This window comes from Symphalangus syndactylus, chromosome 14 (assembly GCF_028878055.3).
Source record: "Symphalangus syndactylus isolate Jambi chromosome 14, NHGRI_mSymSyn1-v2.1_pri, whole genome shotgun sequence".
Classification (NCBI taxonomy): Eukaryota; Metazoa; Chordata; class Mammalia; order Primates; family Hylobatidae; genus Symphalangus; species Symphalangus syndactylus.
The window spans coordinates 36,547,446-36,569,575 of record NC_072436.2 but is presented as its reverse complement, the minus strand read 5'-3'; the positions used below and the strand labels follow the sequence as shown (position 1 = coordinate 36,569,575).

Below are 22,130 nucleotides of genomic sequence, written 5' to 3'. Positions count from 1 at the left end.
ATCTGCACTAAGTTCAACATTATTATGATGACCTCCCGGGAGCAAGGAACCACCAGGTTGCCTAAGGAGAGGTGAACCGGCCCAGGTAGGAAACAGAGCAGGTCAAAACTCCCATGCTGATCAGTAGTGGGAACGCACCTGTGAATAGCCACTGTACTCCAGCCTGGGCAACATAGTGAGACCCTGTCTCTAAAAAGAAAGAAAGATGGGTCTGGGCATGGTGGCTCACGCCTGTAATCTGAGCACTTTGGGCAGCCAAGGCGGGTAGATCACTTGAGGTCAGCAGTTTGAGAGAAGTCTGGCCAATATGGTGAAACCCCGTCTCTACTAAAAATACAAAAATTAGCCAGGCATGGTGGCAGGCACCTGTAATCCCAGCTACTCAGGAGGCTGAGGCAGGATAATCGCTTGAACCCAGGAGACAGAGGTTGCAGTGAGCCGAGATCGCGCCACTGCACTCCAGCCTGGGTGACAGAGTGAGACTTGGTCTCAGAAAAAAAAAGTGACTTGACATGCCTTGCTTGTTAGAATAACCTAGAAGTGAGCTATATCCTCAACAGCAGGAACACAGTTTGCCCAGTGATTCCTCCTGCTAGAAATCCATCTGGTACCAATAGTCCCTTTTATATGTCTACCTCTGCCATTCTTTTCCTTTAGGACAATAGTTCTCGGTGTGTGGCCTAGGAACTCCTGGGGTCTTCAAAGACAAAATTACTGTAATAATACTGAGATATTTACCTTTTTAACGGCTAGCATTTGTACTGATGATGCAAAAGCAATGGTGGGTAAAAGTGCTGGCAACTAAGCAGGAATGAAGACAATGGCATCAAATTGTAGTAGTAGCCATTGTATTCCTCAATGCCATGCACTTGCAATTTTAAAAATGCCACTTTCTATTAAGAACGTCCTTGATGAAGCCGGGTGCGGTGGCTCACGCCTGTAATCCCAGCAGTTTGGGAGGCCAACACGGGTGGATCACCTGAGGTCGCGAGTTCGAGACCAGCCTGACCAACATAGAGAAACCCCTTCTCTACTAAAAATACAAAAATTAGGCCGGGCGCCGTGGCTCACGCCTGTAATCCCAGCACTTTGGGAGGCCAAGGCGGGCGGATCACGAGGTCAGGAGATCGAGACCATCCTGGCTAACACGGTGAAACCCCGTCTCTACTAAAAAATACAAAAAAATTAGCTGGGCGAGGTGGCGGGCGCCTGTAGTCCCAGCTACGTGGGAGGCTGAGGCAGGAGAATGGCGTGAACCCCGGGGGACGGAGCCTGCAGTGAGCCGAGATCGCACCACTGCACTCCAGCCTGGGTGAAAGAGCGAGACTCCTTCTCAAAAAAAAAAAAAAATACAAAAATTAGCTGGGCATGGTGGGTGCGTGCCTGTAATCCCAGCAACTCAAGAGGCTGAGGCAGGAGAATCGCTTGAACCAGGGAGTCGGAGGTTGCAGTGAGCCAAGATCATGCCACTGCACTCCATCAGGGCAACATGGTGAGACTCGGTCTCAAAAAAAAAAAAAAAAAGAATATCTTTGATGAAGCAGTACAAATTATTAATTGTATTAAATCTTGACTCTACAGTACATGTCTTTTTAATATTTTGTGTGAAGAAATGGGAAATATGCATATAGCACTTCTGCATATAAGAGTTGTCTCATGGTTTGTCAAGAAAAAGCACTTGTGCAATTAAACTAACCTTTGGCCTGGTGCAGTGGCTCACGCTCATAATCCAAACATTTTGGGAGGCCAGGGCAGGAGGATTGCTTGAGATCAGGAGTTCGAGACCAACCTGGGCAACATGGAGAAACCAGATCTGTACAAAAAATTAGCTAGGGGTGGACACCTCACCCACCTACTTTTTTGTACTTTTTTGTAGAGATGGGGTTTCGCCATGTCATCCAGGCTGGTCTGAAACTCCTGACCTCAAGCTATCCTCCCACCTTGGCCTCCCAAAGTTTTGGGATTATGGGCGTGAGCCACTGTGCCCAGCCCCTCTGCCTATTTTTATTTGGGTTGTCTTTTTCATTGTTGTGTTGCAGGAGTTCTTTACATATTCTGGATACTAGACCCTCATCAGATATGGTTTTAAAATACTTTCTCTCATTCTTTTCACTTTCAAGTATCCTTTTGATGCACAAACCCAAAAAAGCAGATAGTGTCCAATTGCACTCTTTGATGAAGAAGAATATAAGCAGTAAGTCAATTACAGCCTATTTTTTTTATTTTCTTTCTTTCTCTTTCTCTCTCTCTCTCTCTTTCTTTCTTTGAGACAGGGTCTTGCTCTGTTGCCCAGGCTGGAGTGCAGTGGCACAGTGACAGCTCACTGCAGCCTCGACCTCCTGGGCTCAAGCAGTCCTCCCACCTCAGCCTCCTAAGTAGCTGGGACTCCAGGCGTGTGCCACTGTGCCTGGCTAATTTTTGTATTTTTCGTAATTTTTTGTAGAGATGGGGTTTCACCATGTTGCACAGGCTGGTCTCGAACTCCTGAGCTCAAATAATCCTCCCTCCTCAGCCTCCCAAAGTGCTGGGATTACAGGCATGAGCCACTGTGCCCAGTCTATGGTTGTTTTTAAATTAACAGACTAGGCCAGGCCAGGTGGCTCATGCCTGTAATCCCAGCACTTTGGGAGGCCGAAGCAGGTGGATCACGAGGTCAAGAGCTCAAGGCCATCCTGGCCAACATGGTGAAACTTCGTCTCTACTAAAAATACAAAAATTAGCTGGGCATGGTGGTGCGCGCCTGTAGTCCCAGCTACTCAGGAGGCTGAAGCAGAATTACTTGAATACGGGAAGCAGAGGTTACGGTGAGCCATGATTGTGCCACTGGACTCCAGCCTGGTGACAGAGCGAGACTCCATCTCAAAATAAATAAATAAATTAATTAATTAATTAACAGACTATTTTGGGGGGACAATTTTAGGCTTACAGAAAAATTGAGCAGAAAGTACAGAGAATTCCAGGCTGGGAGCAATGGCTCATGCCTTTAATCCCAGCACTTTCGGAGGCCAAGGAGGGAGGATCACTTGAGCTCAGGAGTTTGAGATCAGGCTGGGCAACATGGTGAAACCCCGTCTCTACAAAAAACAAAAAAAATTAGCCAGGCACAGTGGTGCATGCCTGTAGTCCAGCTACTTGGGAGGCTGAGGTGGAAGGATCACTTGAGCCCGGAAGGACAAGGCTGCAGTGAGTCAAGATTGCGACATTGCCCCTCCAGCCTAGGCGACAGAGGCAGACTGTCTCAAAAAAAAAAAAAGGAAAAAAAAAAAGAAGAAGAAGAAAGTACCAAGAGTTCCCATATCCCCCTTCAGGCTCCCCATTTTTCCTATTATTAACTTTTTGCATTAGTGTGGTACATTTGTTATAACTGATGAGCCAGTATTGGTATATTATTAACATAGCCCAGCTGGGCGCAGTGGCTCATGCCTGTAATCCCAGCACTTTGGGAGGCAGAGGCGGGTGGATCGCCTGAGGTCAGGAGTTCGAGACCAGCCTGGCCAACATAGTGAAACCCCGTCTCTACTAAAAATACAAAAAAAATGAGCCGGATATGGTGGCGGGCGTCTATAATCCCAGCTACTCAGAAGGCTGAGACAGGAGAATCACTTGAACCCGGGAGGTGGACGTTGCAGTGATCCAAGATCGAACCACTGCACTCCAGCCTGGGTGACAGAGTAAGACTCCAGGCAGTGGCGCCTGGCCTCAAAAAAATTTTTTTTTTTTCGAGACGGCGTCTTGCTCTGTCGCCCAGGCTGGAGGGCAGTGGTGCGATCTCGGCTCACTGCAAGCTCTGCCTCCTGGGTTCACACCATTCTCCTGCCTCAGCCTCTCAAGTAGCTGAGACTGCAGGCGCCTGCCACCACGCCCGGATAATTTTTTGTATTTTTAGTAGAGACGGGGTTTCACCGTGTTAGCCAGGATGGTCTCCATCTCCTGACCTCGTGATCCACCCGCCTCGTCCTCCCAAAGTGCTGGGATTACAGGCGTGAGCCACCGCGCCCGGCCAAAAAAATTTCGAATACGGCAAATACTGAAAGATATAACCCACATTAACAAAGCTTTTAGGGTCTTCTATAATTTCTAACACTGTAAATGATTCCCAAGACCAAACTGTTTGAGAACGGCTTCTCTGGGGTGCCGTCTTTTCCTGCTGGCTAATCCCAGTGGAGAGATTTAGGTATTCAATTCTGTTCCAGACTCGCCTCTGAGAACCTTCCCTGATGGGCCATACTCTACTCACTGCCCTTGCTCTGTATCCCCTCTTCAGTTATGTTGTTCCTGTTTCCCCGGCTGCTTTTTCTTTCTTTTTTCTTCCCGCCTTTTCTTTCCTTTCTCTTTCTTTTTCGTTTTTTGTTTTTTTTTTTTGTTTTTTTGTTTGTTTGTTTGTTTTTTGAGATGGAGTTTCACTCTGTCGCCCAGGCTGGAGTGCAGTGGTGCGATCTTGGCTCACTGCAACCTCCGCCTCCTAGGTTCAAGCGATTCTCCTGCCTCAGCCTCCCGAGTAGCTGGGATTACAGGCGCACACCACCATGCCCGGATTATTTTTGTATTTTTAGTACAGACGGGGTTTCACCATGTTGGCCAGGCTGGTCTTGAACTCCCGACTTCAAGTGATCCGGCCGCCTCGGCCTCTCAAAGTGCTGGGATTACAGGCTTGCTGCCGCACCCGGCTTGCTTTTTTTTTTTTTTTGAGACGGGGTCTCACTCTGTCCCCCAGGCTGGAGTGCAGTGGTGCGATCACAGCTCGCTGCAGCCTCGAACCCCTGGGCTCAAGCGAACCTGCCACCTCAGCCTCCCGAGTAGCCGAAACCACAGGAGCGCGCCACGACACACAGCTAACTTTTTTTTTTTTTTTAGTGTTTTTTCTTTTTTTGTTGTTGCCTTTTTTTTTTCTTTATCGATCCTCCCGCCTTGGCCTTCCAAACTGTTGGGATTACAAGTAAGAGCAGTGCCCGGCCCCTACTGCTTTGAAACCTCGGTTCTTTGCAGGTCCTGAAAAAGAAAGTGAAGGGGTCGTGCAACAGCTCAAAACCCAGGCAACCCTTCCAGGCGCGTCCTCCACTCGGCGACAATCTGACAAAAAGTTTGCCCTTTGCGCCCGATCCCTCACACCAGAGAGCACCGCAGGGACGGAGGGACGGAGAGGACTAATGGGGCCGGGGAGTACCCAAGGAAGTTGGGGAACTCAGACTCTTTTCAGTGTTTAAAAAGCAGAGGCCCCCTTGGAAGGCGTAACAGGCGAATCCAGCAGTGCGCCTAGAGATCAAAGGTACTAGGGGGTATCTTGGCCCCGCTCCAAGGCTCCTTGTTCCGCCCCCTGCCGCCAAGCAAGGAATCCGGCGCCGCTGGTCAGGGGTAGTATTTACGACAGTGCTAGCGCTTTGCGGCCGGCCGCACAGCTGCTGACGCGTCGGGAGGCGGAGCCTAGGGAAGCAAATTCTCCTGGCGGCCTCCGTTCAGACGCGGCTACTGTGACCTACCTGCCTCCTCCGCAGAGCAATGGCGGTGTCTGCCCGGTCCGCGCGGACCTTACCCAGCTCAGGTAGGCTTAGGACCCTGCCCTCCGGCGGAGAGTTCCTAGGAGCGCTGGTCTCAGAAGGGCGGGGGCGGGAGGACGCTCAGTGTCTCCATGTGAGGCGAGGGGGGGGCTCTGTGGGGAAGGGGGCGTGCTGTGAGACATTTGCAGCCTGCGGCTTCTGGATGATGATGACATTCGGGAACACTTTGCGGTTAGGGGACTGTAGTCTGAGGGGTTCTGGGATATTGGGGGATCTTGGAGAAGGGGCTGCACTGCAGGGATGTATCCTATAGTCAGATCATTGAGGCAACCTCATTGAGCCAACCCGGGTGGGCGGAAGCTCTGGGCTGTTGGTGCTGTGATTTCTGTGATTTGAGGTGGAGCCCACCCCCGCACACACATTTTCTCCATTTGTTGGTTGCAGATAAAGTGCAGAAAGACAAGGCTGAACTGATCTCAGGGCCCAGGCAGGACAGCCGAATGGGGAAACTCTTGGGTTTTGAGTGGACAGATTTGTCCAGCTGGCGGAGGCTGGTGACCCTGTTGAATAGACCAACGGACCCTGCAAGCCTGGCTGTCTTTCGTTTTCTTTTTGGTGAGTCCAGTTTATGGCTGGGAGCAATTCGGTTGGGAGTAGAGAATGACAGTCGTCTATTTTTTGGTTGCAAGTTGACTTAGCTCCCGTTTCCTCAGAGCTGAAGACATTGGTATAAAAGAAGAGGTCTTTGCGAAGTTTAGGATTAAACCTGCTTTGTCTCCTACAGTTAGGATTTACTTGGTGGCCAGAAATGCTTTTTTTGTTTGTTTTTTTCTTAGACGGACTTTCGCTCCTATTGCCCAAGCTGGAGTGCAATGGCGCTATCTTGGCTCACTGTAACCTCTGCTACCCGGGTTCAAGCGATTCTCCTACCTCAGCCTCCCGAGTAGCTAGAATTACAGGCGCCCACCACCACACCCGGCTAATTTGTGTGTGTGTGTGTGTGTGTGTGTGTGTGTGTGTGTTTTTAGTAGAGACGGGGTTTCACCATGTTGACCAGGCTGGTCTCGAACTCCTGACCTCAGGTGATCCGCCTGCCTCGGCCTCCCAAAGTGCTGGGATTACAGGTGTGAGCCACACACCCAGCTAGAAATGCTATATGATATGTAGAGGCGAGGCAGCAGTGACCCATTTTGCTTGTGGCATGAAGTTGCCCAGAAGACTCAGAGAAACAGAGCGGGGGCCACAGGGACCATACATTTTGGCTGTGACTCCCTAATCAAGAGCTTCTTAACTGAGGCCACAGCATGGTGTGCTTGGAATGGTTTACAGATGTGCAGAGATATTAGTCCCCTTAACCCAGTAGTTCTCAACTGGAGGGAGTTTTGCTCCCTGGGAGACATTTGGCAATGTTTAGAGACATTTTTAGTTGTCACAACTTGGGGGAGGAAGAATAGGTGGCTGCTGGCATCTCTATAGAGGTCAGGGATGCTCCTAAATGTCCTGTAGTGCATTGGATAATCCCCCTCAATAAATAATTAACCAGCCCAAAATGTGACTAGTCCTAAAGTTGAGAAACCCTGCCTTATCTCAAGCTGGCTTCCTGATCTGAGTAACCTCTCCTGTTTATTCCCAGGGTGTTGATGAAATGCAACTGTTTTTGGAGTGTGCCAGGAAGCAGAAAAGGTTGAGAAGCACTCCCATAGCACTTTCTTTCTTTCTTTTTTTTTTTTTTTTTTGAGACAGAGTTTCGATCTTGTTGCCCAGGCTGGAGTGCAATGGTGTGATCTTGGCTCACTGCAACCTCCGCTTCCCAGGTTCAAGTGATTCTCCTGCTTCAGCTTCCCAAGTAGCTGGGATTACAGGCATGCACCACCACACCTGGCTAATTTTTTTGTATTTTTAGTAGAGACGGGGTTTTTCCACGTTGGTCAGGCTGGTCTCGAACTCCCAACCTCAAGTGATCTGCCCACCTCAGCCTCCTAAAGTTCTGGGATTACAGGTGTGAGCCACCATGCCTGGCCTCCCAGAGCACTTTCTGAAGCTCAATAGGATGGATCTTTACTGCTGTCAAGACCCTAACAGTGGCCGAGCGTGGTGGCTCACGCTTGTAATCCCAGCACTTTGGGAGGCTGAGGCGGGCGGATCACGAGGTCAGGAGATCGAGACCACGGTGAGACCCTGTCTCTACTGAAAATACAAAAAATTAGCCGGGCGTGGTGGCGGGCACCTGTAGTCCCAGCTACTTGGAGAGGCTGAGGCAGGAGAATGGCGTGAACCCGGGAGGTGGAGCTTGCAGTGAGCTGAGATCGCTCCACTGCACTCCAGCCTGGGTGACAGAGCGAGACTCCGTCTCAAAAAAAAAAAAAAAAAAAAGACCCTAACAGTTTTTATAGCATTTTGTGCATTTCTGTAATTTAATCCTCTCTGTAGTCCTGTGATGTATTCCCCTTCTCACAAATGGGGGAATTGGTTAACTGAGCTGCAGGGGCTGTTCTAGATGGCACAACAGATGTAGTACTGTGCAGAGTAGGCACTCAATAATTAATACCGAATAAATGGCAGAGCCAAGATTAGAAAAGAAGTCTGACCCTGGAGCTGCACACTCTCAACTATGTTCCACTGTATTCTACTGCTTCCTTAGCTGAGGCCCAATGACCAACTCCCCTATTGCCTTCTTAGGGTTCTTGATGGTGCTAGACATTCCCCAGGAGCGGGGGCTCAGCTCCCTGGACCGAAAATACCTTGATGGGCTGGATGTGTGCCGCTTCCCCTTGCTGGATGCCCTACGCCCACTGCCACTTGACTGGATGTATCTTGTCTACAGCATCATGTTTCTGGGTGAGGGGAACTGTGGGAGAGATGGAAATATTGACTGGCCCGCCAGAAACACAGAAATAGAAGCATGCTGGTGAATGGTCAAAGTCTTTGGCACCTTATTTCACTTCTGCTGTGTTCAATTTCATGCTGTTGACCTGTGTGTCACTTAAGCTGTGATCCCATAATTCTTTTTAAAATATTAAAATAACATTTAATTTTCATTTAGTTTTATCTGATTATACAATGCTTGATTTTTCTTAATTCCAACCATATCCTGGTCCAGGGAAACTGGGCCTGTGGTGATCTCTTGACCTCTTAATCCTCTCCCTACAAATCCCAGGGGCACTGGGCATGATGCTGGGCCTGTGCTACCGGATAAGCTGTGTGTTATTCCTGCTGCCATACTGGTATGTGTTTCTCCTGGACAAGACATCATGGAACAACCACTCCTATCTGTATGGGTTGTTGGCCTTTCAGCTGACATTCATGGATGCAAACCACTACTGGTATGAGTCTGGGGGGACAAAGGGGTGGGGGTTGGCTGGGTCAGGATGGTTATCAGAGATAGGGGCCCAGTGAGGTTCTGGAATTTTTCAGTCACACTTTGCAAAGTATGGTTACAAGGTCACTTTGATCTAGGTGGATTTGGGAGGGGAAAGGGCCAACTAGTTGGAGCACTTGGGATGACACAAAGCAAAATGGCTCCATCCCACCCCTTCAGTCTTTCCATATCTCCCCAGGTGCCTTGATTTATTCACCTCTTGTAACCCTCTTAGAGAGAAAAACAGAATACTAAAGCCAGACATGGCTGTTTTCAGATACTTTAAGGGTGGTTATGTAGAAGAGGGAGCAGACTTTCTCTGGGTGAGTCCAGAAGGGCAGAGTTAGAGCCAAAAGTAGAAGTTGCTGTGAGGCAGAGATCATGTCAGGAGAAGAGGGCTGCTCAGCATTGCTGTTCTGGGAGGAGGTAGCCCTTCCCTATTTCTGGCTTAGGTGACTGTCTCTAAGGGGAGGTGGAGAAGGGATTTGGAGATAAGGTGGTAGGGCAGTTGACGTTAAGGATTCTTTATGTGTTGAGTGAAAAGCAATAAAATAGGTGTCAATAACATGAGTATGGGGAAAAAAAATCTCAAACATTGAATTCATTAACAGTCATTAAGTTTTATTTATTTTTCTTTTTATTTATTTATTTTTAAATAGAGATGGAGTCTTTCTTTGTTGCCCAGGCTGGTCTTGAACTTCTGGGCTCAAGCAGTCCTCCCACCTTGGCCTCCCAAAGTGCTGAGATTACAGGCATGAGCCACTGTGCCTGGCCTATTTGTTAATACACACATACAAAACCCCCTTGGTAAAACTTGAAACTCATTCAGAATGGCCAGCTCTGATCATAGAGAATTAAGAGGCAGTTTTGATAGAATATCTCTGAAAAGTTCCGTTGTGGGAATATTTGTTGAGATGGCGTCTCACTGTGTCGCCCAGGCTAGAGTGCAGTGGCGTGATCATAGCTCACTGCAGCCTCAACCTTCTTGGGTTCAGGTGATCCTTCCATCTCAGCCTCCCGAGTAGCTGGAACAACAGGTGTGTGCCACCACACTCAGCTAATTTTTAAAATTTTTTGTAGAGATGGGATCTCACTATGTTGCTCAGGCTAGTCAAAAGTTCCATTTTTATGACTTTATGCGTTTTGAAAAAATCACTTATCATTTATTCAGGGTTTTCCACATCGCAGGCACTATACTAAATATTTAGAGTTTTTCCTCATTAAAACCCTATAAGGTCGATGGTGCTGTTCACATTTTATGTTTTTGGAGTCAGGGTCTTGCTCTGTCACCGAGGCCAGAATGCAGTGGTACAGTCATAGCTCACTGCAACCTCAAACTCCTAGGCTCCAGCGATTCTCTCGCTTTAGCTTCCCAAAATGTTGGTATTATAGGTATGAGCTACTGAGCCTGGCCTGTTCACATTTTAAAGATAAAGAAGCTAAGTATTATCGATGAGTGAAGAATTTGCCTAAGGTCAGCTAACAGTTAAGAAACAGAAGTGAGTCCAGGTGTTCATGACTGCAGAGTCCAGTGCTCTTGACCACAGTGTAAGCTGCCCCTTTCCCAGCTTCTACTTCTTGAAAACTTGCTTTGCTTCTGCTTCCCCAGAGTACATCTGGTGTTAGTAGCCTGGGTCTATCAGTTCTCTTCCAGAATACAAGCTGTTAGCAGGGACCCTCTTATACTGGATCCTGGCATGCAGGTCTATGAAATGTTAGTTTATGTTGTGTGTTACTCTGCTGTTGAGTGTTTTGATTTTTTTTTTAAAGATAATACACTGCATATTTATTTACACACACATAGCTTTTCAAACACTCCATCAAATTCCTCCCCTTTTTCAGTAATTTTCTAGTATTGTAGTCCTTTTTTCCTGATTTGATCCATTAGAACAAACTCAACTGTGAGCTAACAAGAAATACTGAACTTTTTGCTGTTATAACTTAGTAGCAATATTTCTTCTATGACTTGTATACTCACGTTAGAATTTGCTCATATAATTCTAAAAGGTCTCAGAATAACCAGGGAGGATATGGGAGATGTGCCCAGGATAGATAGGATTATCGTGTATAAAAGGAAAGATGGAGATGTAGGTGCATTAAGCAGCTCCCCCCTCAATGTTTACCTCCCTCGGTATAGGTCTGTGGACGGTCTGCTGAATGCGCGTAGGAGGAATGCCCACGTGCCCCTTTGGAACTATGCAGTGCTGCGTGGCCAGGTACAGCATTTTAGGACAGAAGGAGGAGCTCCTTGACAGCCATGTGGTCAGCATGGCCATCCCACTGCCAGACTACACTCTCCGCTGCCTCCCTGGATCTTCTGTTTTTAGTTTTTACCCTCTGCTGGAAAGCTAGGCTGGCTTCTCATTTTTTCTAATCCCTTAATCTCTGAATTCTCTCATTTGTCAAGGAAAGACTAGAGCTTTGTCCCTGCTAGATTGGAATCCTCATGACAAAGAGAAAGGATTCAGTGTGTGCTTTATGACTTCTTCCTTGGTGCCTGATACTGTCGCTGGCATTGGTTGGATGTCAATAAATGCTGTTTGGATGAGGTGAATTTCTGAATGAATGAATAGGAGACGGGGTCTATTCTTCCTTGGGCCCTGGACTCAGATCAGTATTTATTTTATTCATTTAAAAAAATATATAAGTAGATTATTTGGGTCAAGGACTGTAACTCAGGAGCATGGATTCAAGTTGTCCTAACTATATGCTCCTTATTTTATTCTTGCCTATCTGTAGAAAAGATTCTTTTTGCTTGAACTTTGTGTTACATTTTATTTTCAGATCTTCATTGTGTACTTCATTGCGGGTGTGAAAAAGCTGGATGCAGACTGGGTTGAAGGCTATTCCATGGAATATTTGTCCCGGCACTGGCTCTTCAGTCCCTTCAAGTGAGTGGCAGTCATGGTGGAGGTCTCTTTGAGGCATGGGTAACAGAGCAGGTGACTCATCTCTCTCAGTAATGGCACCTGTTCCTACTTTGCCTGAATTTGCCACATGCCTTCCTTTGTCCACTCATCTCCCTATTCAGCAGAAGCAGAGTCAGTGGTATCAAAAAATTGAGCCCTAGCTGCTCTTGGGAGATACATGGTATAGATGGGCAAGAAAGGAAAAGAAATTTAAAAAGGAAAGGAAAGAGCCAGAACTGGCTGACTTGGTGAGTGAGCCAGTGCCCTCAGCAGCTGCCTTGGATGGTGCCTGTGTCCTTGCCTTGCCACTCTAGCCTCCCATCAGAGCCCTGCAGCTGATGTACTGAGAAGATGGGCACTCACTGTTCAGGCTCTGACAAAACCATTGTTACCACTTCCACAAAACAAAGGGTCACCTTTCTGATTTCTGTCTTCTTCCCATTTCTTCTTTCCTTTTGTTTTACTTTATTCTCTTTCTTCTTCCCTGTTATTTTCCAGTTCCTGAAGTTTGACTTCATTATGATGTTAGCCAAGCATTCACCTTTTAAAGTGTCCTCTCACTCATGACCTCCGTGGGGAACCTCCCTTCCACAACACACACACATCTCAGTCAAATTTTGTCCTAGGAGATCTGCCCTTGCTTATTACATAGGATATGTTAGAAAACATTGAACACCTAAAGTGTGTGAAAACGTAGAGGGGGCTGGGCATGGTGGCTCATGCCTGTAATCCCGGCACTTTGGGATGCTGGGGTAGGAGGATTGCTTGAGCCTAGGAGTTCAAGACCAGCCTGAGCAACATAAGACCCTGTCTCTACAAAAAAATTAAAAAAAACAGCTAGGCGTGGTGGCATGTGCCTGTGGTCCCAGCTACTTGGGAGGCTGAGGCAGGAGGATTGCTTGAGCCCAGGAGTTTGAGGCTACAGTGCACCATGATCATGCCACTGCCTTCCAGCCTAGGCGACAGAGTGAAACTTCGTTTCAACAACAACAACAACAACAACAACAACAAACAACCTAGAGGAGTGTCTTCATGGGTGGATTACGTACCTTAGGCATATACCCAGCCACTGGAGTAGCCAAGGCACATTTGTGCTGTGAATGTACTTTGATGTGTTCTCCAGTGGGCTGGTGCTTGAACTTTCTCCATGTGTTTGCAGACTGCTGTTGTCTGAGGAGCTGACTAGCCTGCTGGTCGTGCACTGGGGTGGGCTGCTGCTTGACCTCTCAGCTGGTTTCCTGCTCTTTTTTGATGCCTCAAGATCCATTGGCCTCTTCTTTGTGTCCTACTTCCACTGCATGAATTCCCAGCTTTTCAGCATTGGTCAGTACCTGTAGCCTGGTAGGAAACAGGAACCACAGTTTTGCAGGAAGGGACTAGCCAGAGGCATTGTTTGGGAGTGGGAGAGGGTGATGTGAGCAGGAGCTAAATTGAACACAGGGCAGTCACTATGAAGTAGGCATAAATGGGGATAAGAGGATTGGAGCTTCTGGGCTCAGTTAGTATGTTGTACAGTAGGTAATCTCCAGGAAGAACAAATATCTTACAATTAAGAACTACTTTCTGGCCGGGCGTGGTGGCTCAGGTTTGTAATCCTAGCACTTTGGGAGGCCGAGGCGGGTGGATCACCTGAGGTCAGGAGTTCGAGACCGGCCTGGCCAACATGGTGAAACCCCGTCTCTACTAAAAATACAAAAATTAGCTGAGCATGGTGGCGCATGCCTGTAATCCCAGCTACTTGGGAGGCTGAGGCAAGAGAATCGCTTGAACCCAGGAGGCAGAGATTGCAGTGAGCTGAGATCACGCCACTGCACTCCAGCCTAGGTGACAGAGAAAGACTCTGTCTCAACAAAAAAAAGAACTACTTTCCTTTTCAGTGGAACACCTGGGAGAAGTCTCCTAAGGGAACAGGGTTGAAGAGGCCCAACCAAACTCCTGAAATACGTATTTTCTCCCTGCTTTCCTAGGTATGTTCTCCTACGTCATGCTGGCCAGCAGCCCTCTCTTCTGCTCCCCTGAGTGGCCTCGGAAGCTGGTGTCCTACTGCCCCCAAAGGTTGCAAGAACTGCTGCCTCTCAAGGCAGCCCCTCAGCCCAGTGTTTCCTGTGTGTATAAGAGGAGCCGGGGCAAAAGTAGCCAGAAGCCAGGGCTGCGCCATCAGCTGGGAGCTGCCTTCACCCTGCTCTACCTCTTGGAGCAGCTATTCCTGCCCTATTCTCATTTTCTCACCCAGGTTTGTAGGGGCTGTGGAGTGTACAGCAAAGGCGGGGCTTAGAAAGGAATGGATGACAACAGTTGGGAAAGAATGGGGCTGGTTTTGCAGCCCCTTCTTGGTAGGGGATGGGGTCAGTGTGGGAAGCATTGAGCTGATTCCCCTCTGCGCTGCCTTCCCAGGGCTATAACAACTGGACAAATGGGCTGTATGGCTATTCCTGGGACATGATGGTGCACTCCCGCTCCCACCAGCACGTGAAGATTACCTACCGTGATGGCCGCACTGGCGAACTGGGCTACCTTAACCCTGGGGTGAGATGTCTGATGCTGACAATTTACTGTTCTTCAGAGCCCCCTTGTGCTTTGGGGTCTGGTTTTGTCTTACACACACCATAAAGCAAAACAAATTTGAATCTGCTTTGCCTTTTCTCAAGAGCCAGATTGAACTATCTTTTGTGTGGATTGAGATAGGGCAATGCATTCATTTCCTTGAACTGAGATTAGATTCAGGAAAAGTAAGCACCACTAGCCCAACAATGAAAAATTCATTCCCAAAGGCAAGTTCCATTTTTTTCTAGCCAGAATAGGCAGCAGGCAGGGATCTCATTGTGCCCTTGGCAGTGCATGACCTGTCTTGGAAGTTGATAATGATGAGGTGGGACTAATATGGGGGTTTGGGGCAGGTATTTACACAGAGTCGGCGATGGAAGGATCATGCAGACATGCTGAAGCAATATGCCACTTGCCTGAGCCGCCTGCTTCCCAAGTATAATGTCACTGAGCCCCAGATCTACTTTGATATTTGGGTCTCCATCAATGACCGCTTCCAGCAGAGGTGGGCAAGGGGAGCAGAGAGTGGGAAAAAATGAAGCACAGTTCTTTTTACCAAGATGAACAGCCCTTGCTTCCTGGTATTGTCTTGCTTAAAAAGCTGTCCTTCCTCTAGTGCATGTCCCCATTGATCTGGTTGTGGGCATAGCTGGTTGCTTCCAGCAGGGGGCACCATCATCCAGGAGAAAAGTGAGTTGACTTGTTCTTTTAGACACTGTTGACACAATGCCTTCTCAGGTAGCCACTAACCCCCATTATTCCCAGTGCTCCAGAGCTCTTCTGCCTTCTCTCTGTGCCCTGGACTGGCAATAACATGCTGACACAGGCAATTTCTTCTCCTTCTATTCCCTGTCCTTAGGAATGATGATGAAAGGGAGAGAACTGGAAGTTCTGGTAGGTTGGTGGCTGTGATGTCCTTAGAACATGGTTTCCTTTCCTAAGGATTTTTGACCCTCGTGTGGACATCGTGCAGGCCGCTTGGTCCCCCTTTCAGCGCACATCCTGGGTGCAACCACTCTTGATGGACCTGTCTCCCTGGAGGGCCAAGTTACAGGAAATCAAGAGCAGCCTGGACAACCACACTGAGGTGGTCTTCATTGCAGATTTCCCTGGTATGGAGGAAAGTGAGGAGAGGCTTTTCTGTCTTTCCTTCTGGCTTCCTTGGCCAGGGACATTCCATGTGGTAGGAGGGGAGAGGGAATGTTTTTGAAACCTAAGGGGATGATGGTGGTAAAAATGTGATGTCTCTGTTCTGGCTGGGAGTGAGTTCACTCTGCCATGGGGTGGGATGATGAACTCTGTTGGTCTGGCAGGACTGCACTTGGAGAATTTTGTGAGTGAAGACCTGGGCAACACTAGCATCCAGCTGCTGCAGGGGGAAGTGACTGTGGAGCTTGTGGCAGAACAGAAGAACCAGACTCTTCGAGAGGGAGAAAAAATGCAGGTATTTGCTGGGATTAACAACAGCAGAAAGAACTGAGTACAGTGGCTCACACCAGTAATCCCAGCTTCTTAGGAGGCTGAGGCGGGAAACCAGGAATTCACTGTGAGCCTGAGAAACATAGTGAGACCCCATCTCTAACAATTTAAAAAACAATGGCAGAAAGCTTAGATGAGCAAGATTCATTTATTATAAACTGAAAATATTTTACCATAGCAGTAATGCAGTGGAGCTCAAAAAACAAGGGCCCCTGGGACTGTGAATAGCCTCGTCCAGGATTCTAGAGGTCAATTACTTTCGATTCCAAAACACAATTGAATAGAAAGAAGCCAAGAGTCATAGAGTAGGGAGGCCATAAGCTGGCTAGAGAAAAGCTGATGAAATTTATCCATTTCTTCTCCCTTGTCAGTTGCCTGCTGGTGAGTACCATAAGGTGTATACGACATCACCTAGCCCTTCTTGCTACATGTACATCTATGTCAACACTACAGAGCTTGCACTGGAGCAAGACCTGGCATATCTTCAAGAATTAAAGGAAAAGGTGGAGAATGGAAGTGGTGAGTGTATGAACATTTGGGCTGAGATAGCCTCTGGTTTCAAGAAGTCAGGGTTATGAATGATGTTCTAGCCATTCAAGAATGAACTTGAAGTCTCTAGCTGGCAGAAGGGGAGTTCTAAGGGGAGAGAGTGATCCATCTCAGTGATTCCTCTTTTTTCTGTCTTCCGGGCAGAAACAGGGCCTCTACCCCCAGAGCTGCAGCCTCTGTTGGAAGGGGAAGTAAAAAGGGGCCCTGAGCCAACACCTCTGGTTCAGACCTTTCTTAGACGCCAACAAAGGCTTCAGGAGATTGAACGCCGGCGAAATACTCCTTTCCATGAGCGATTCTTCCGCTTCTTGTTGCGAAAGCTCTATGTCTTTCGCCGCAGGTAAGTTCACAACAGTATTTGTCATTGCCATCATATGTTGGCAAGCTTGGTAACTTTCCCCTGGGGAGAGTAACTCTAGAGACTGTCATACAGGAAAGGACAGTTTAGCTCTAGATATCTTTTCCTGCCATTCTTCTTGATTTACTGGAAGAATAAGTGGCCTATATCTGATGGCCTGCTTTCTTGTTCTGCCTCAGCTTATCTCCAGCCTCTGTGGGCTGTTCTTACCCTATCCTGGAATCCTCTACCAGACTGTATAAAGAGTGGGGTACCCCCCCAGCTGGGAGATGAAGGGTCACTTGCGGGGAGATTCCCATATATGCCTGTGTGGGAGGAGCGAGGACCAGGTGCCTTCTAAGGGCTTTAGCTGAAATTCTTCTGGTGAAACAGGAGTTTGAACTTGGTCGGCTTTTTCCTGTTTTTCAGCTTCCTGATGACTTGTATCTCACTTCGAAATCTGATATTAGGCCGCCCTTCCCTGGAGCAGCTGGCCCAGGAGGTGACTTACGCAAACTTGAGACCCTTTGAGCCAGTTGGAGAACTGAGTCCCTCAAACATGGATTCTTCACATCCTAATCCTCCTGAGTCAAATCCTGATCCTGTCCACTCAGAGTTCTGAAGGGGGCCAGATGTTGGGTGCAGATGTAGAAGCAGCCAGTCACAGACCCATTCTATGCAATGGACATTTATTTGAAAAAAATTCTCAAAAGTTTTTTGCTTTTTTTTAGGGGGGTGGTCTAAAGCTGGTTTTAACTCTGAGATTACAACTTAGAGGAACCAAGGAAATAAAGCAAATAAGATTTAACAACCCAAGATTAAGAGGCCAGGAGGAGGTTAGAAGCAATGTGAAACTGTCCTCCTAGGATAAGGTTTAAAGTGGCTTTTTGGGGGCTGGGTGCTGTGGCTCACGCCCGTAATCCCAGCATTTTGGGAGGCTGAGGTGGGCAGATCACTTGAGGCCAGGAGTTCGAGACCAGCCTGGCCAACATGGCAAAACCCCATCTCTACTAAAAATACAAAAATTAGCCAGACATGGTGGCGGGTGCCTGTAATCCAACTACCCAGGAGACAGGCATGAGAATCACTTGGGCCCAGGAGGCGGAGGTTGCAGTGAGCCGAGATTGAGCCACCTTACTCCAGCCTGGGCAACAGAGCAAGACTTCGTCTCAAAATAAATAAATAAAGTGGCTCTTGGGGAAAAGCAATTTAATGTACCACGATGGATAGCTAACTGTTCCCAAGTGTTTGCTATGTGCTACACACCGCATGAGCAGTGTTACCTGCATTATCACATTAGGCTGAGAGGTAAAATAATTTGCCCAAAGACATACAGCTAGTGAGGGATGGACTGATGGTTTGAACTTAACGTCTGTTTGACTTAAGGTCCTGCACCCTGCCGCTTGTAATTTTCAGAATCACTGATAATCTGAAATAATGCAGCTTAAAACGTGTTTTCTTAATTAAAAGTATAATTGGATGGTGGTCAGGCTGTAAATGCACACAAAGTAATTTATCTTCATTGCAATTTTGGTTCCTTCTTTGTTCCTATTATCTATATACACCCAGTAAGTGTTTCACTAGCAGTTATGAGAGCAGTCAGAATAGCAGCATCAAAGTTAAATAAGGAAATCTAGATGATTGCTAGATTTTCTCTAAAAATAAGCTTAGTATTTGGTATTATTCTAGCCTTTGGTGAGCAGAAGGGGAGGTAAAGTAAGAATTAACCAAATTTAGTAAGGGATTAGGGAATGCTTAGACATTTTGTAGGTTTGGGTGTACAAGGGTAACTCAGGAAGCTCCTCAGTTCAGTGAAAATTCAAAGGGTTAGCACTGAGCTAGGAAGCGAGAATGCAGGGTTATAAAAAAGGATCCCTGCTTTGGGAGCTCATGGACTTGTAGCAGAGACTGGTAGTAAATTGGCAGTCTCAGTAACTTCTGTAAATGATTGCATCTCTTTGCAGGCTTCTCTTCCCATACTCTCCCCCACTCGTCCTTGGACAGTGTTCCTGGGGTTCTTTCCTAAGCAACTGCTTTTTCAGTATACATACTTCAGATGATTGTGTCTACTCCAGGATTTCCAACCATGCTAGGTTTCTTTCCTGTGCCCTAGACGTATAGGTCTAAGTTCCACCTGGATATCCCACAGGGCTGTCAAGCTCAGTTCATCCTAAACAGAACTTACATTCATCCCCACCTCAGACTTGCTTATTCTTTATTATTGAATGGCAGCTCTATACCTTAGCCAAGCTGTTATCTCTAGGTCATCAGCCTTGACTCTTCCATTTTCCTTGCATTTCTTATAATTGCCAAGTCCCATCAGTTTTACCTCCTGGATACCTCTTGAATCTATATATATATATTTTTTTTTGAGACGGAGTCTTGCTCTGTCGCCCAGGCTGGAGTGCAGTTGCGCTATCTTGGCTCACTGCAAGCTCCACCTCCCGGGTTCACGCCATTCTCCTGCCTCAGCCTCTCTGAGTAGCTGGGACTACAGGCACCCGCCACCACGCCCGGCTAATTTTGTATTTTTAGTAGAGACGGGGTTTCACTGTGGTCTCGATCTCCTGACCTCGTGATCCGCCCGCCTCGGCCTCCCAAAGTGCTGGGATTACAAGCGTGAGCCACCGCGCCCGGCCTGAATCTATAATTTTTAAAGACAGCGTTTCACTCTGTCACCCAGGCTAGAGTTCAGTGGCACAATCTTGGCTCACTGCAGCCTCCACCTCCTGGGTTTAAACGATTCTTCCACTTCAGCCTCCCATGTAGTTGGGACTACAGGTGCCCCCCACCACACCCAACTAATTTTTGCATTTTTAGTAGAGATGGGGTTTCCCACGTTGGCCAGGCTGGTCTCAAACTCCTGACCTTAAGTGTCCACCTGCCTTGGCCTCCCAAAGGGCTGGGATTACAGGTGTGAGCCACCATGCCCAGCCAAATCTGTTTTCATCACTACCTATATCTGTATTTTCAACGTTTGTATTAGCATCTAGTTAGGGATAGACCAGGACAGGGCCGACATGTTAGTTGTCAAGCAGATTGCCACCCTCCCCCACCACTGAGGAGGCCAAATGGGGTTTGGTGGAAAATCCCTAATTCATTCAAGGTATTATATGGGCAAGCAATGGCTGTGGCACAGGGTCCCCTGATTACTTTGTAAGAATGGGTGAGAGGGACGCTGATTTTCAATCCTTTTGCAGATCTTCCCTCATACTAACATGATAGAAGATACCTTGCCACTATGTTGTTTGCCAGCAAGTTTAGCTCTTTCTTTCTGTTTGCCAAACTCACTGTACCTACTTGACTGGTAACAAAAGTCCCAAGAGTTATTTGGGAGAAGACACTTGAAAAAGTATTTTTCTAAATATGGGCAAGGATGCTGCCCTTCCCTAAACTGTTAGTATACCACCTCTCTGACCAATTTTCCCAAGGAAGATGTTGGGGTAGGGTGAAGTGGAAAGAAAAAGTGGTCATGTAAATACTGGTAATAAAAGCTGTTCAGTGGGGTAGAGTTGGGTTGCAACTGTAGCCATTCTAAAAATGGGCTATCAATGTCCTTTTAGCCAAAAGACTTTAGTGTACATCTTCATTCTACCCTCAGGATTTGGATCTTTGCCCCTGATGGGTATCCATCCCCTTTGAAACTTTTTAGAAAGGCAGGTTATATACAGAATGTTCAACCTAAAGACATTCCCGGGCCGGGCGCGGTGGCTCACGCCTGTAATCCCAGCACTTTGGGAGGCCGAGGCGGGCGGATCACAAGGTCAGGAGATCGAGACCATCCTGGCTAACACGGTGAAACCCCGTCTCTACTAAAAATACAAAAAATTAGCCGGGCGAGGTGGCAGGCGCCTGTAGTCCCAGCTACAAGGGAGGCTGAGGCAGGAGAATGGCGTGAACCCCGGGGGGCGGAGCCTGCAGTGAGCCGAGATCGCGCCACTGCACTCCAGCCTGGGTGAAAGAGCGAGACTCCGTCTCAAAAAAAAAAAAAAAAAAAAAAAAAGACATTCCCTTAAGTCATACTTTCATGCTTTCTAAACTATAATCACCCTTATTATCCCCTGCTGTTATGCTTTCCCTCTGCTCTCTGTGGCCTAATGTTCATCCACCACCTTATTAACCTTCAGGATACTTTTCCCCTAGGCTGGGCAGGACAACACTATCCCCTTAGTCTACAGGCTCCCTGAAGGTTGGGGAATCTTTGTTTACTTAGCAAATACTGAACATAACCTTAAAGCGGTTACTTTTGAAAACTTCTCATGCTATTCTACCAACTTAGAGGCACCTATTCATGCTCATTCCCCTAATGTAGCCAATATGGTTATCTGCAATGTATTGGCATCTAAAAACTCCCTTATGAAACTGCCAGACTTGTTCTGGAACATTTCAATTACATGCAAAATTCAGGTTCTCAAGTTGGAACAAGTCTAATTGATACACCTGCATAGGTTTTAACCTTGCCCTCCCCCTACTTCCCAACAGATTTCCAAGTTTTTTGAGAAGGAGCCTTCCTCTGGCCCAGGCTGGAGTGCAGTGGCACCATCTCAGCTCACTGCAACCTCTGCCTCCTGGGTTCAAGTGATTCTCCTGCCTCAGCCTCCTGAGTAGCTGGGATTACAGGTGCCTGCCACCACACCCAGCTAATTTTTGTGTTTTTGGTAGAGACGGGGTTTCACCATTTGCCAGGCTGGTATCAAACCCTGTCCTCAGGTGATCCACCCGCCATTAGCCTTCCAAAGTGCTGGGATTACAGGCGTAAGCTACCATACCCAAATTTCCAAGGCTTTTTTTAAAGACAGTCTCACTCTGCTGCCCTGGCCAGAGTGCAGTGACACGATTTCAGCTCACTGCAAGCTCCACCTCCAGGGTTCACGCCATTCTGCCTCAGCCTCCTGAGTAGCTGGGAATACAGGCGCCTGGCTTATTTTTTGTATTTTTAGTAGAGACGGGGTTTCACTGTGTTAGCCAGGATGGTCTTGTGATCTGCATGCCTTGGCCTCCCAAAGTGCTGGGATTATAGGCGTAAGCCACTGTGCCCAGCCTCCAGATTTCCAAGTTTTTAAGCCTCCATGCAAACAGGCATAAGCAAGCACTCCTTGGCTCTACATTTGCAGGACGAGTAAAAAGCTGGACTACCATTCAGATGTTGCTAGAAATCTATTCCCAGTGGCTATTCTCCATGCATGTAGCTCCTAAGTTCAAGAGCAGTGTGGTCTATGGATTTTCTACACAACCTGCCATAAACAAAATTTAAGCCTTTGGAAATTTATAGCATTTTCAGTTGATTTCATTTGCATATTTATCTCTGCAAGATTATCGACTAGAAATGTTTCAGAACTTCTCAAATGGAAACATCATACAGCCCTTAAAACTAAGCTCATAATTTAAAAATGTATGCAGATTAAAAGGCTCAAATTGCCAAGACTTGGACATTACCACTTCCAGGTTAATACTTTTAG

General features: G+C 47.4%; 1 protein-coding gene across 4 annotated transcripts; it reads left to right on the top strand.

The window, feature by feature from the left end:
- The first annotated feature begins 4,384 nt into the window (after positions 1-4,384).
- On the top strand, positions 4,385-21,813 carry GGCX (gamma-glutamyl carboxylase). 4 transcript variants are annotated; one of them, XM_055243560.2, is made up of 15 exons: positions 4,385-5,539; positions 5,940-6,110; positions 8,175-8,333; positions 8,653-8,818; positions 10,991-11,069; positions 11,638-11,744; positions 12,922-13,085; positions 13,730-13,995; positions 14,157-14,288; positions 14,660-14,811; positions 15,249-15,418; positions 15,620-15,750; positions 16,157-16,304; positions 16,479-16,674; positions 17,101-21,813. In XM_055243560.2, exons 1-15 carry the CDS (start codon positions 5,497-5,499, stop codon positions 17,291-17,293), a joined length of 2,277 nt encoding a protein of 758 aa, XP_055099535.1. In that variant the 5' UTR covers positions 4,385-5,496; the 3' UTR covers positions 17,294-21,813. The 4 variants fall into 4 exon arrangements, with proteins under 4 accessions (XP_055099535.1, XP_055099536.1, XP_055099537.1 ...); XM_055243561.2 differs by having other exon boundaries at positions 5,400-5,539; positions 16,485-16,674; XM_055243562.2 differs by lacking the exon at positions 5,940-6,110 and having other exon boundaries at positions 5,401-5,539.
- The last annotated feature ends 317 nt before the right edge of the window (positions 21,814-22,130 follow it).

Bases quoted from the DNA above. Each gene is read 5' to 3' on its own strand.
- GGCX (XM_055243560.2), top strand. From the start codon at position 5,497: ATGGCGGTGTCTGCCCGGTCCGCGCGGACCTTACCCAGCTCAG. The intron at 11,745-12,921 runs GTGAGTGGCAGT...ATGTGTTTGCAG, and splicing joins TGGCTCTTCAGTCCCTTCAA to ACTGCTGTTGTCTGAGGAGC. The intron at 14,289-14,659 runs GTGAGATGTCTG...GGTTTGGGGCAG, and splicing joins TGGGCTACCTTAACCCTGGG to GTATTTACACAGAGTCGGCG.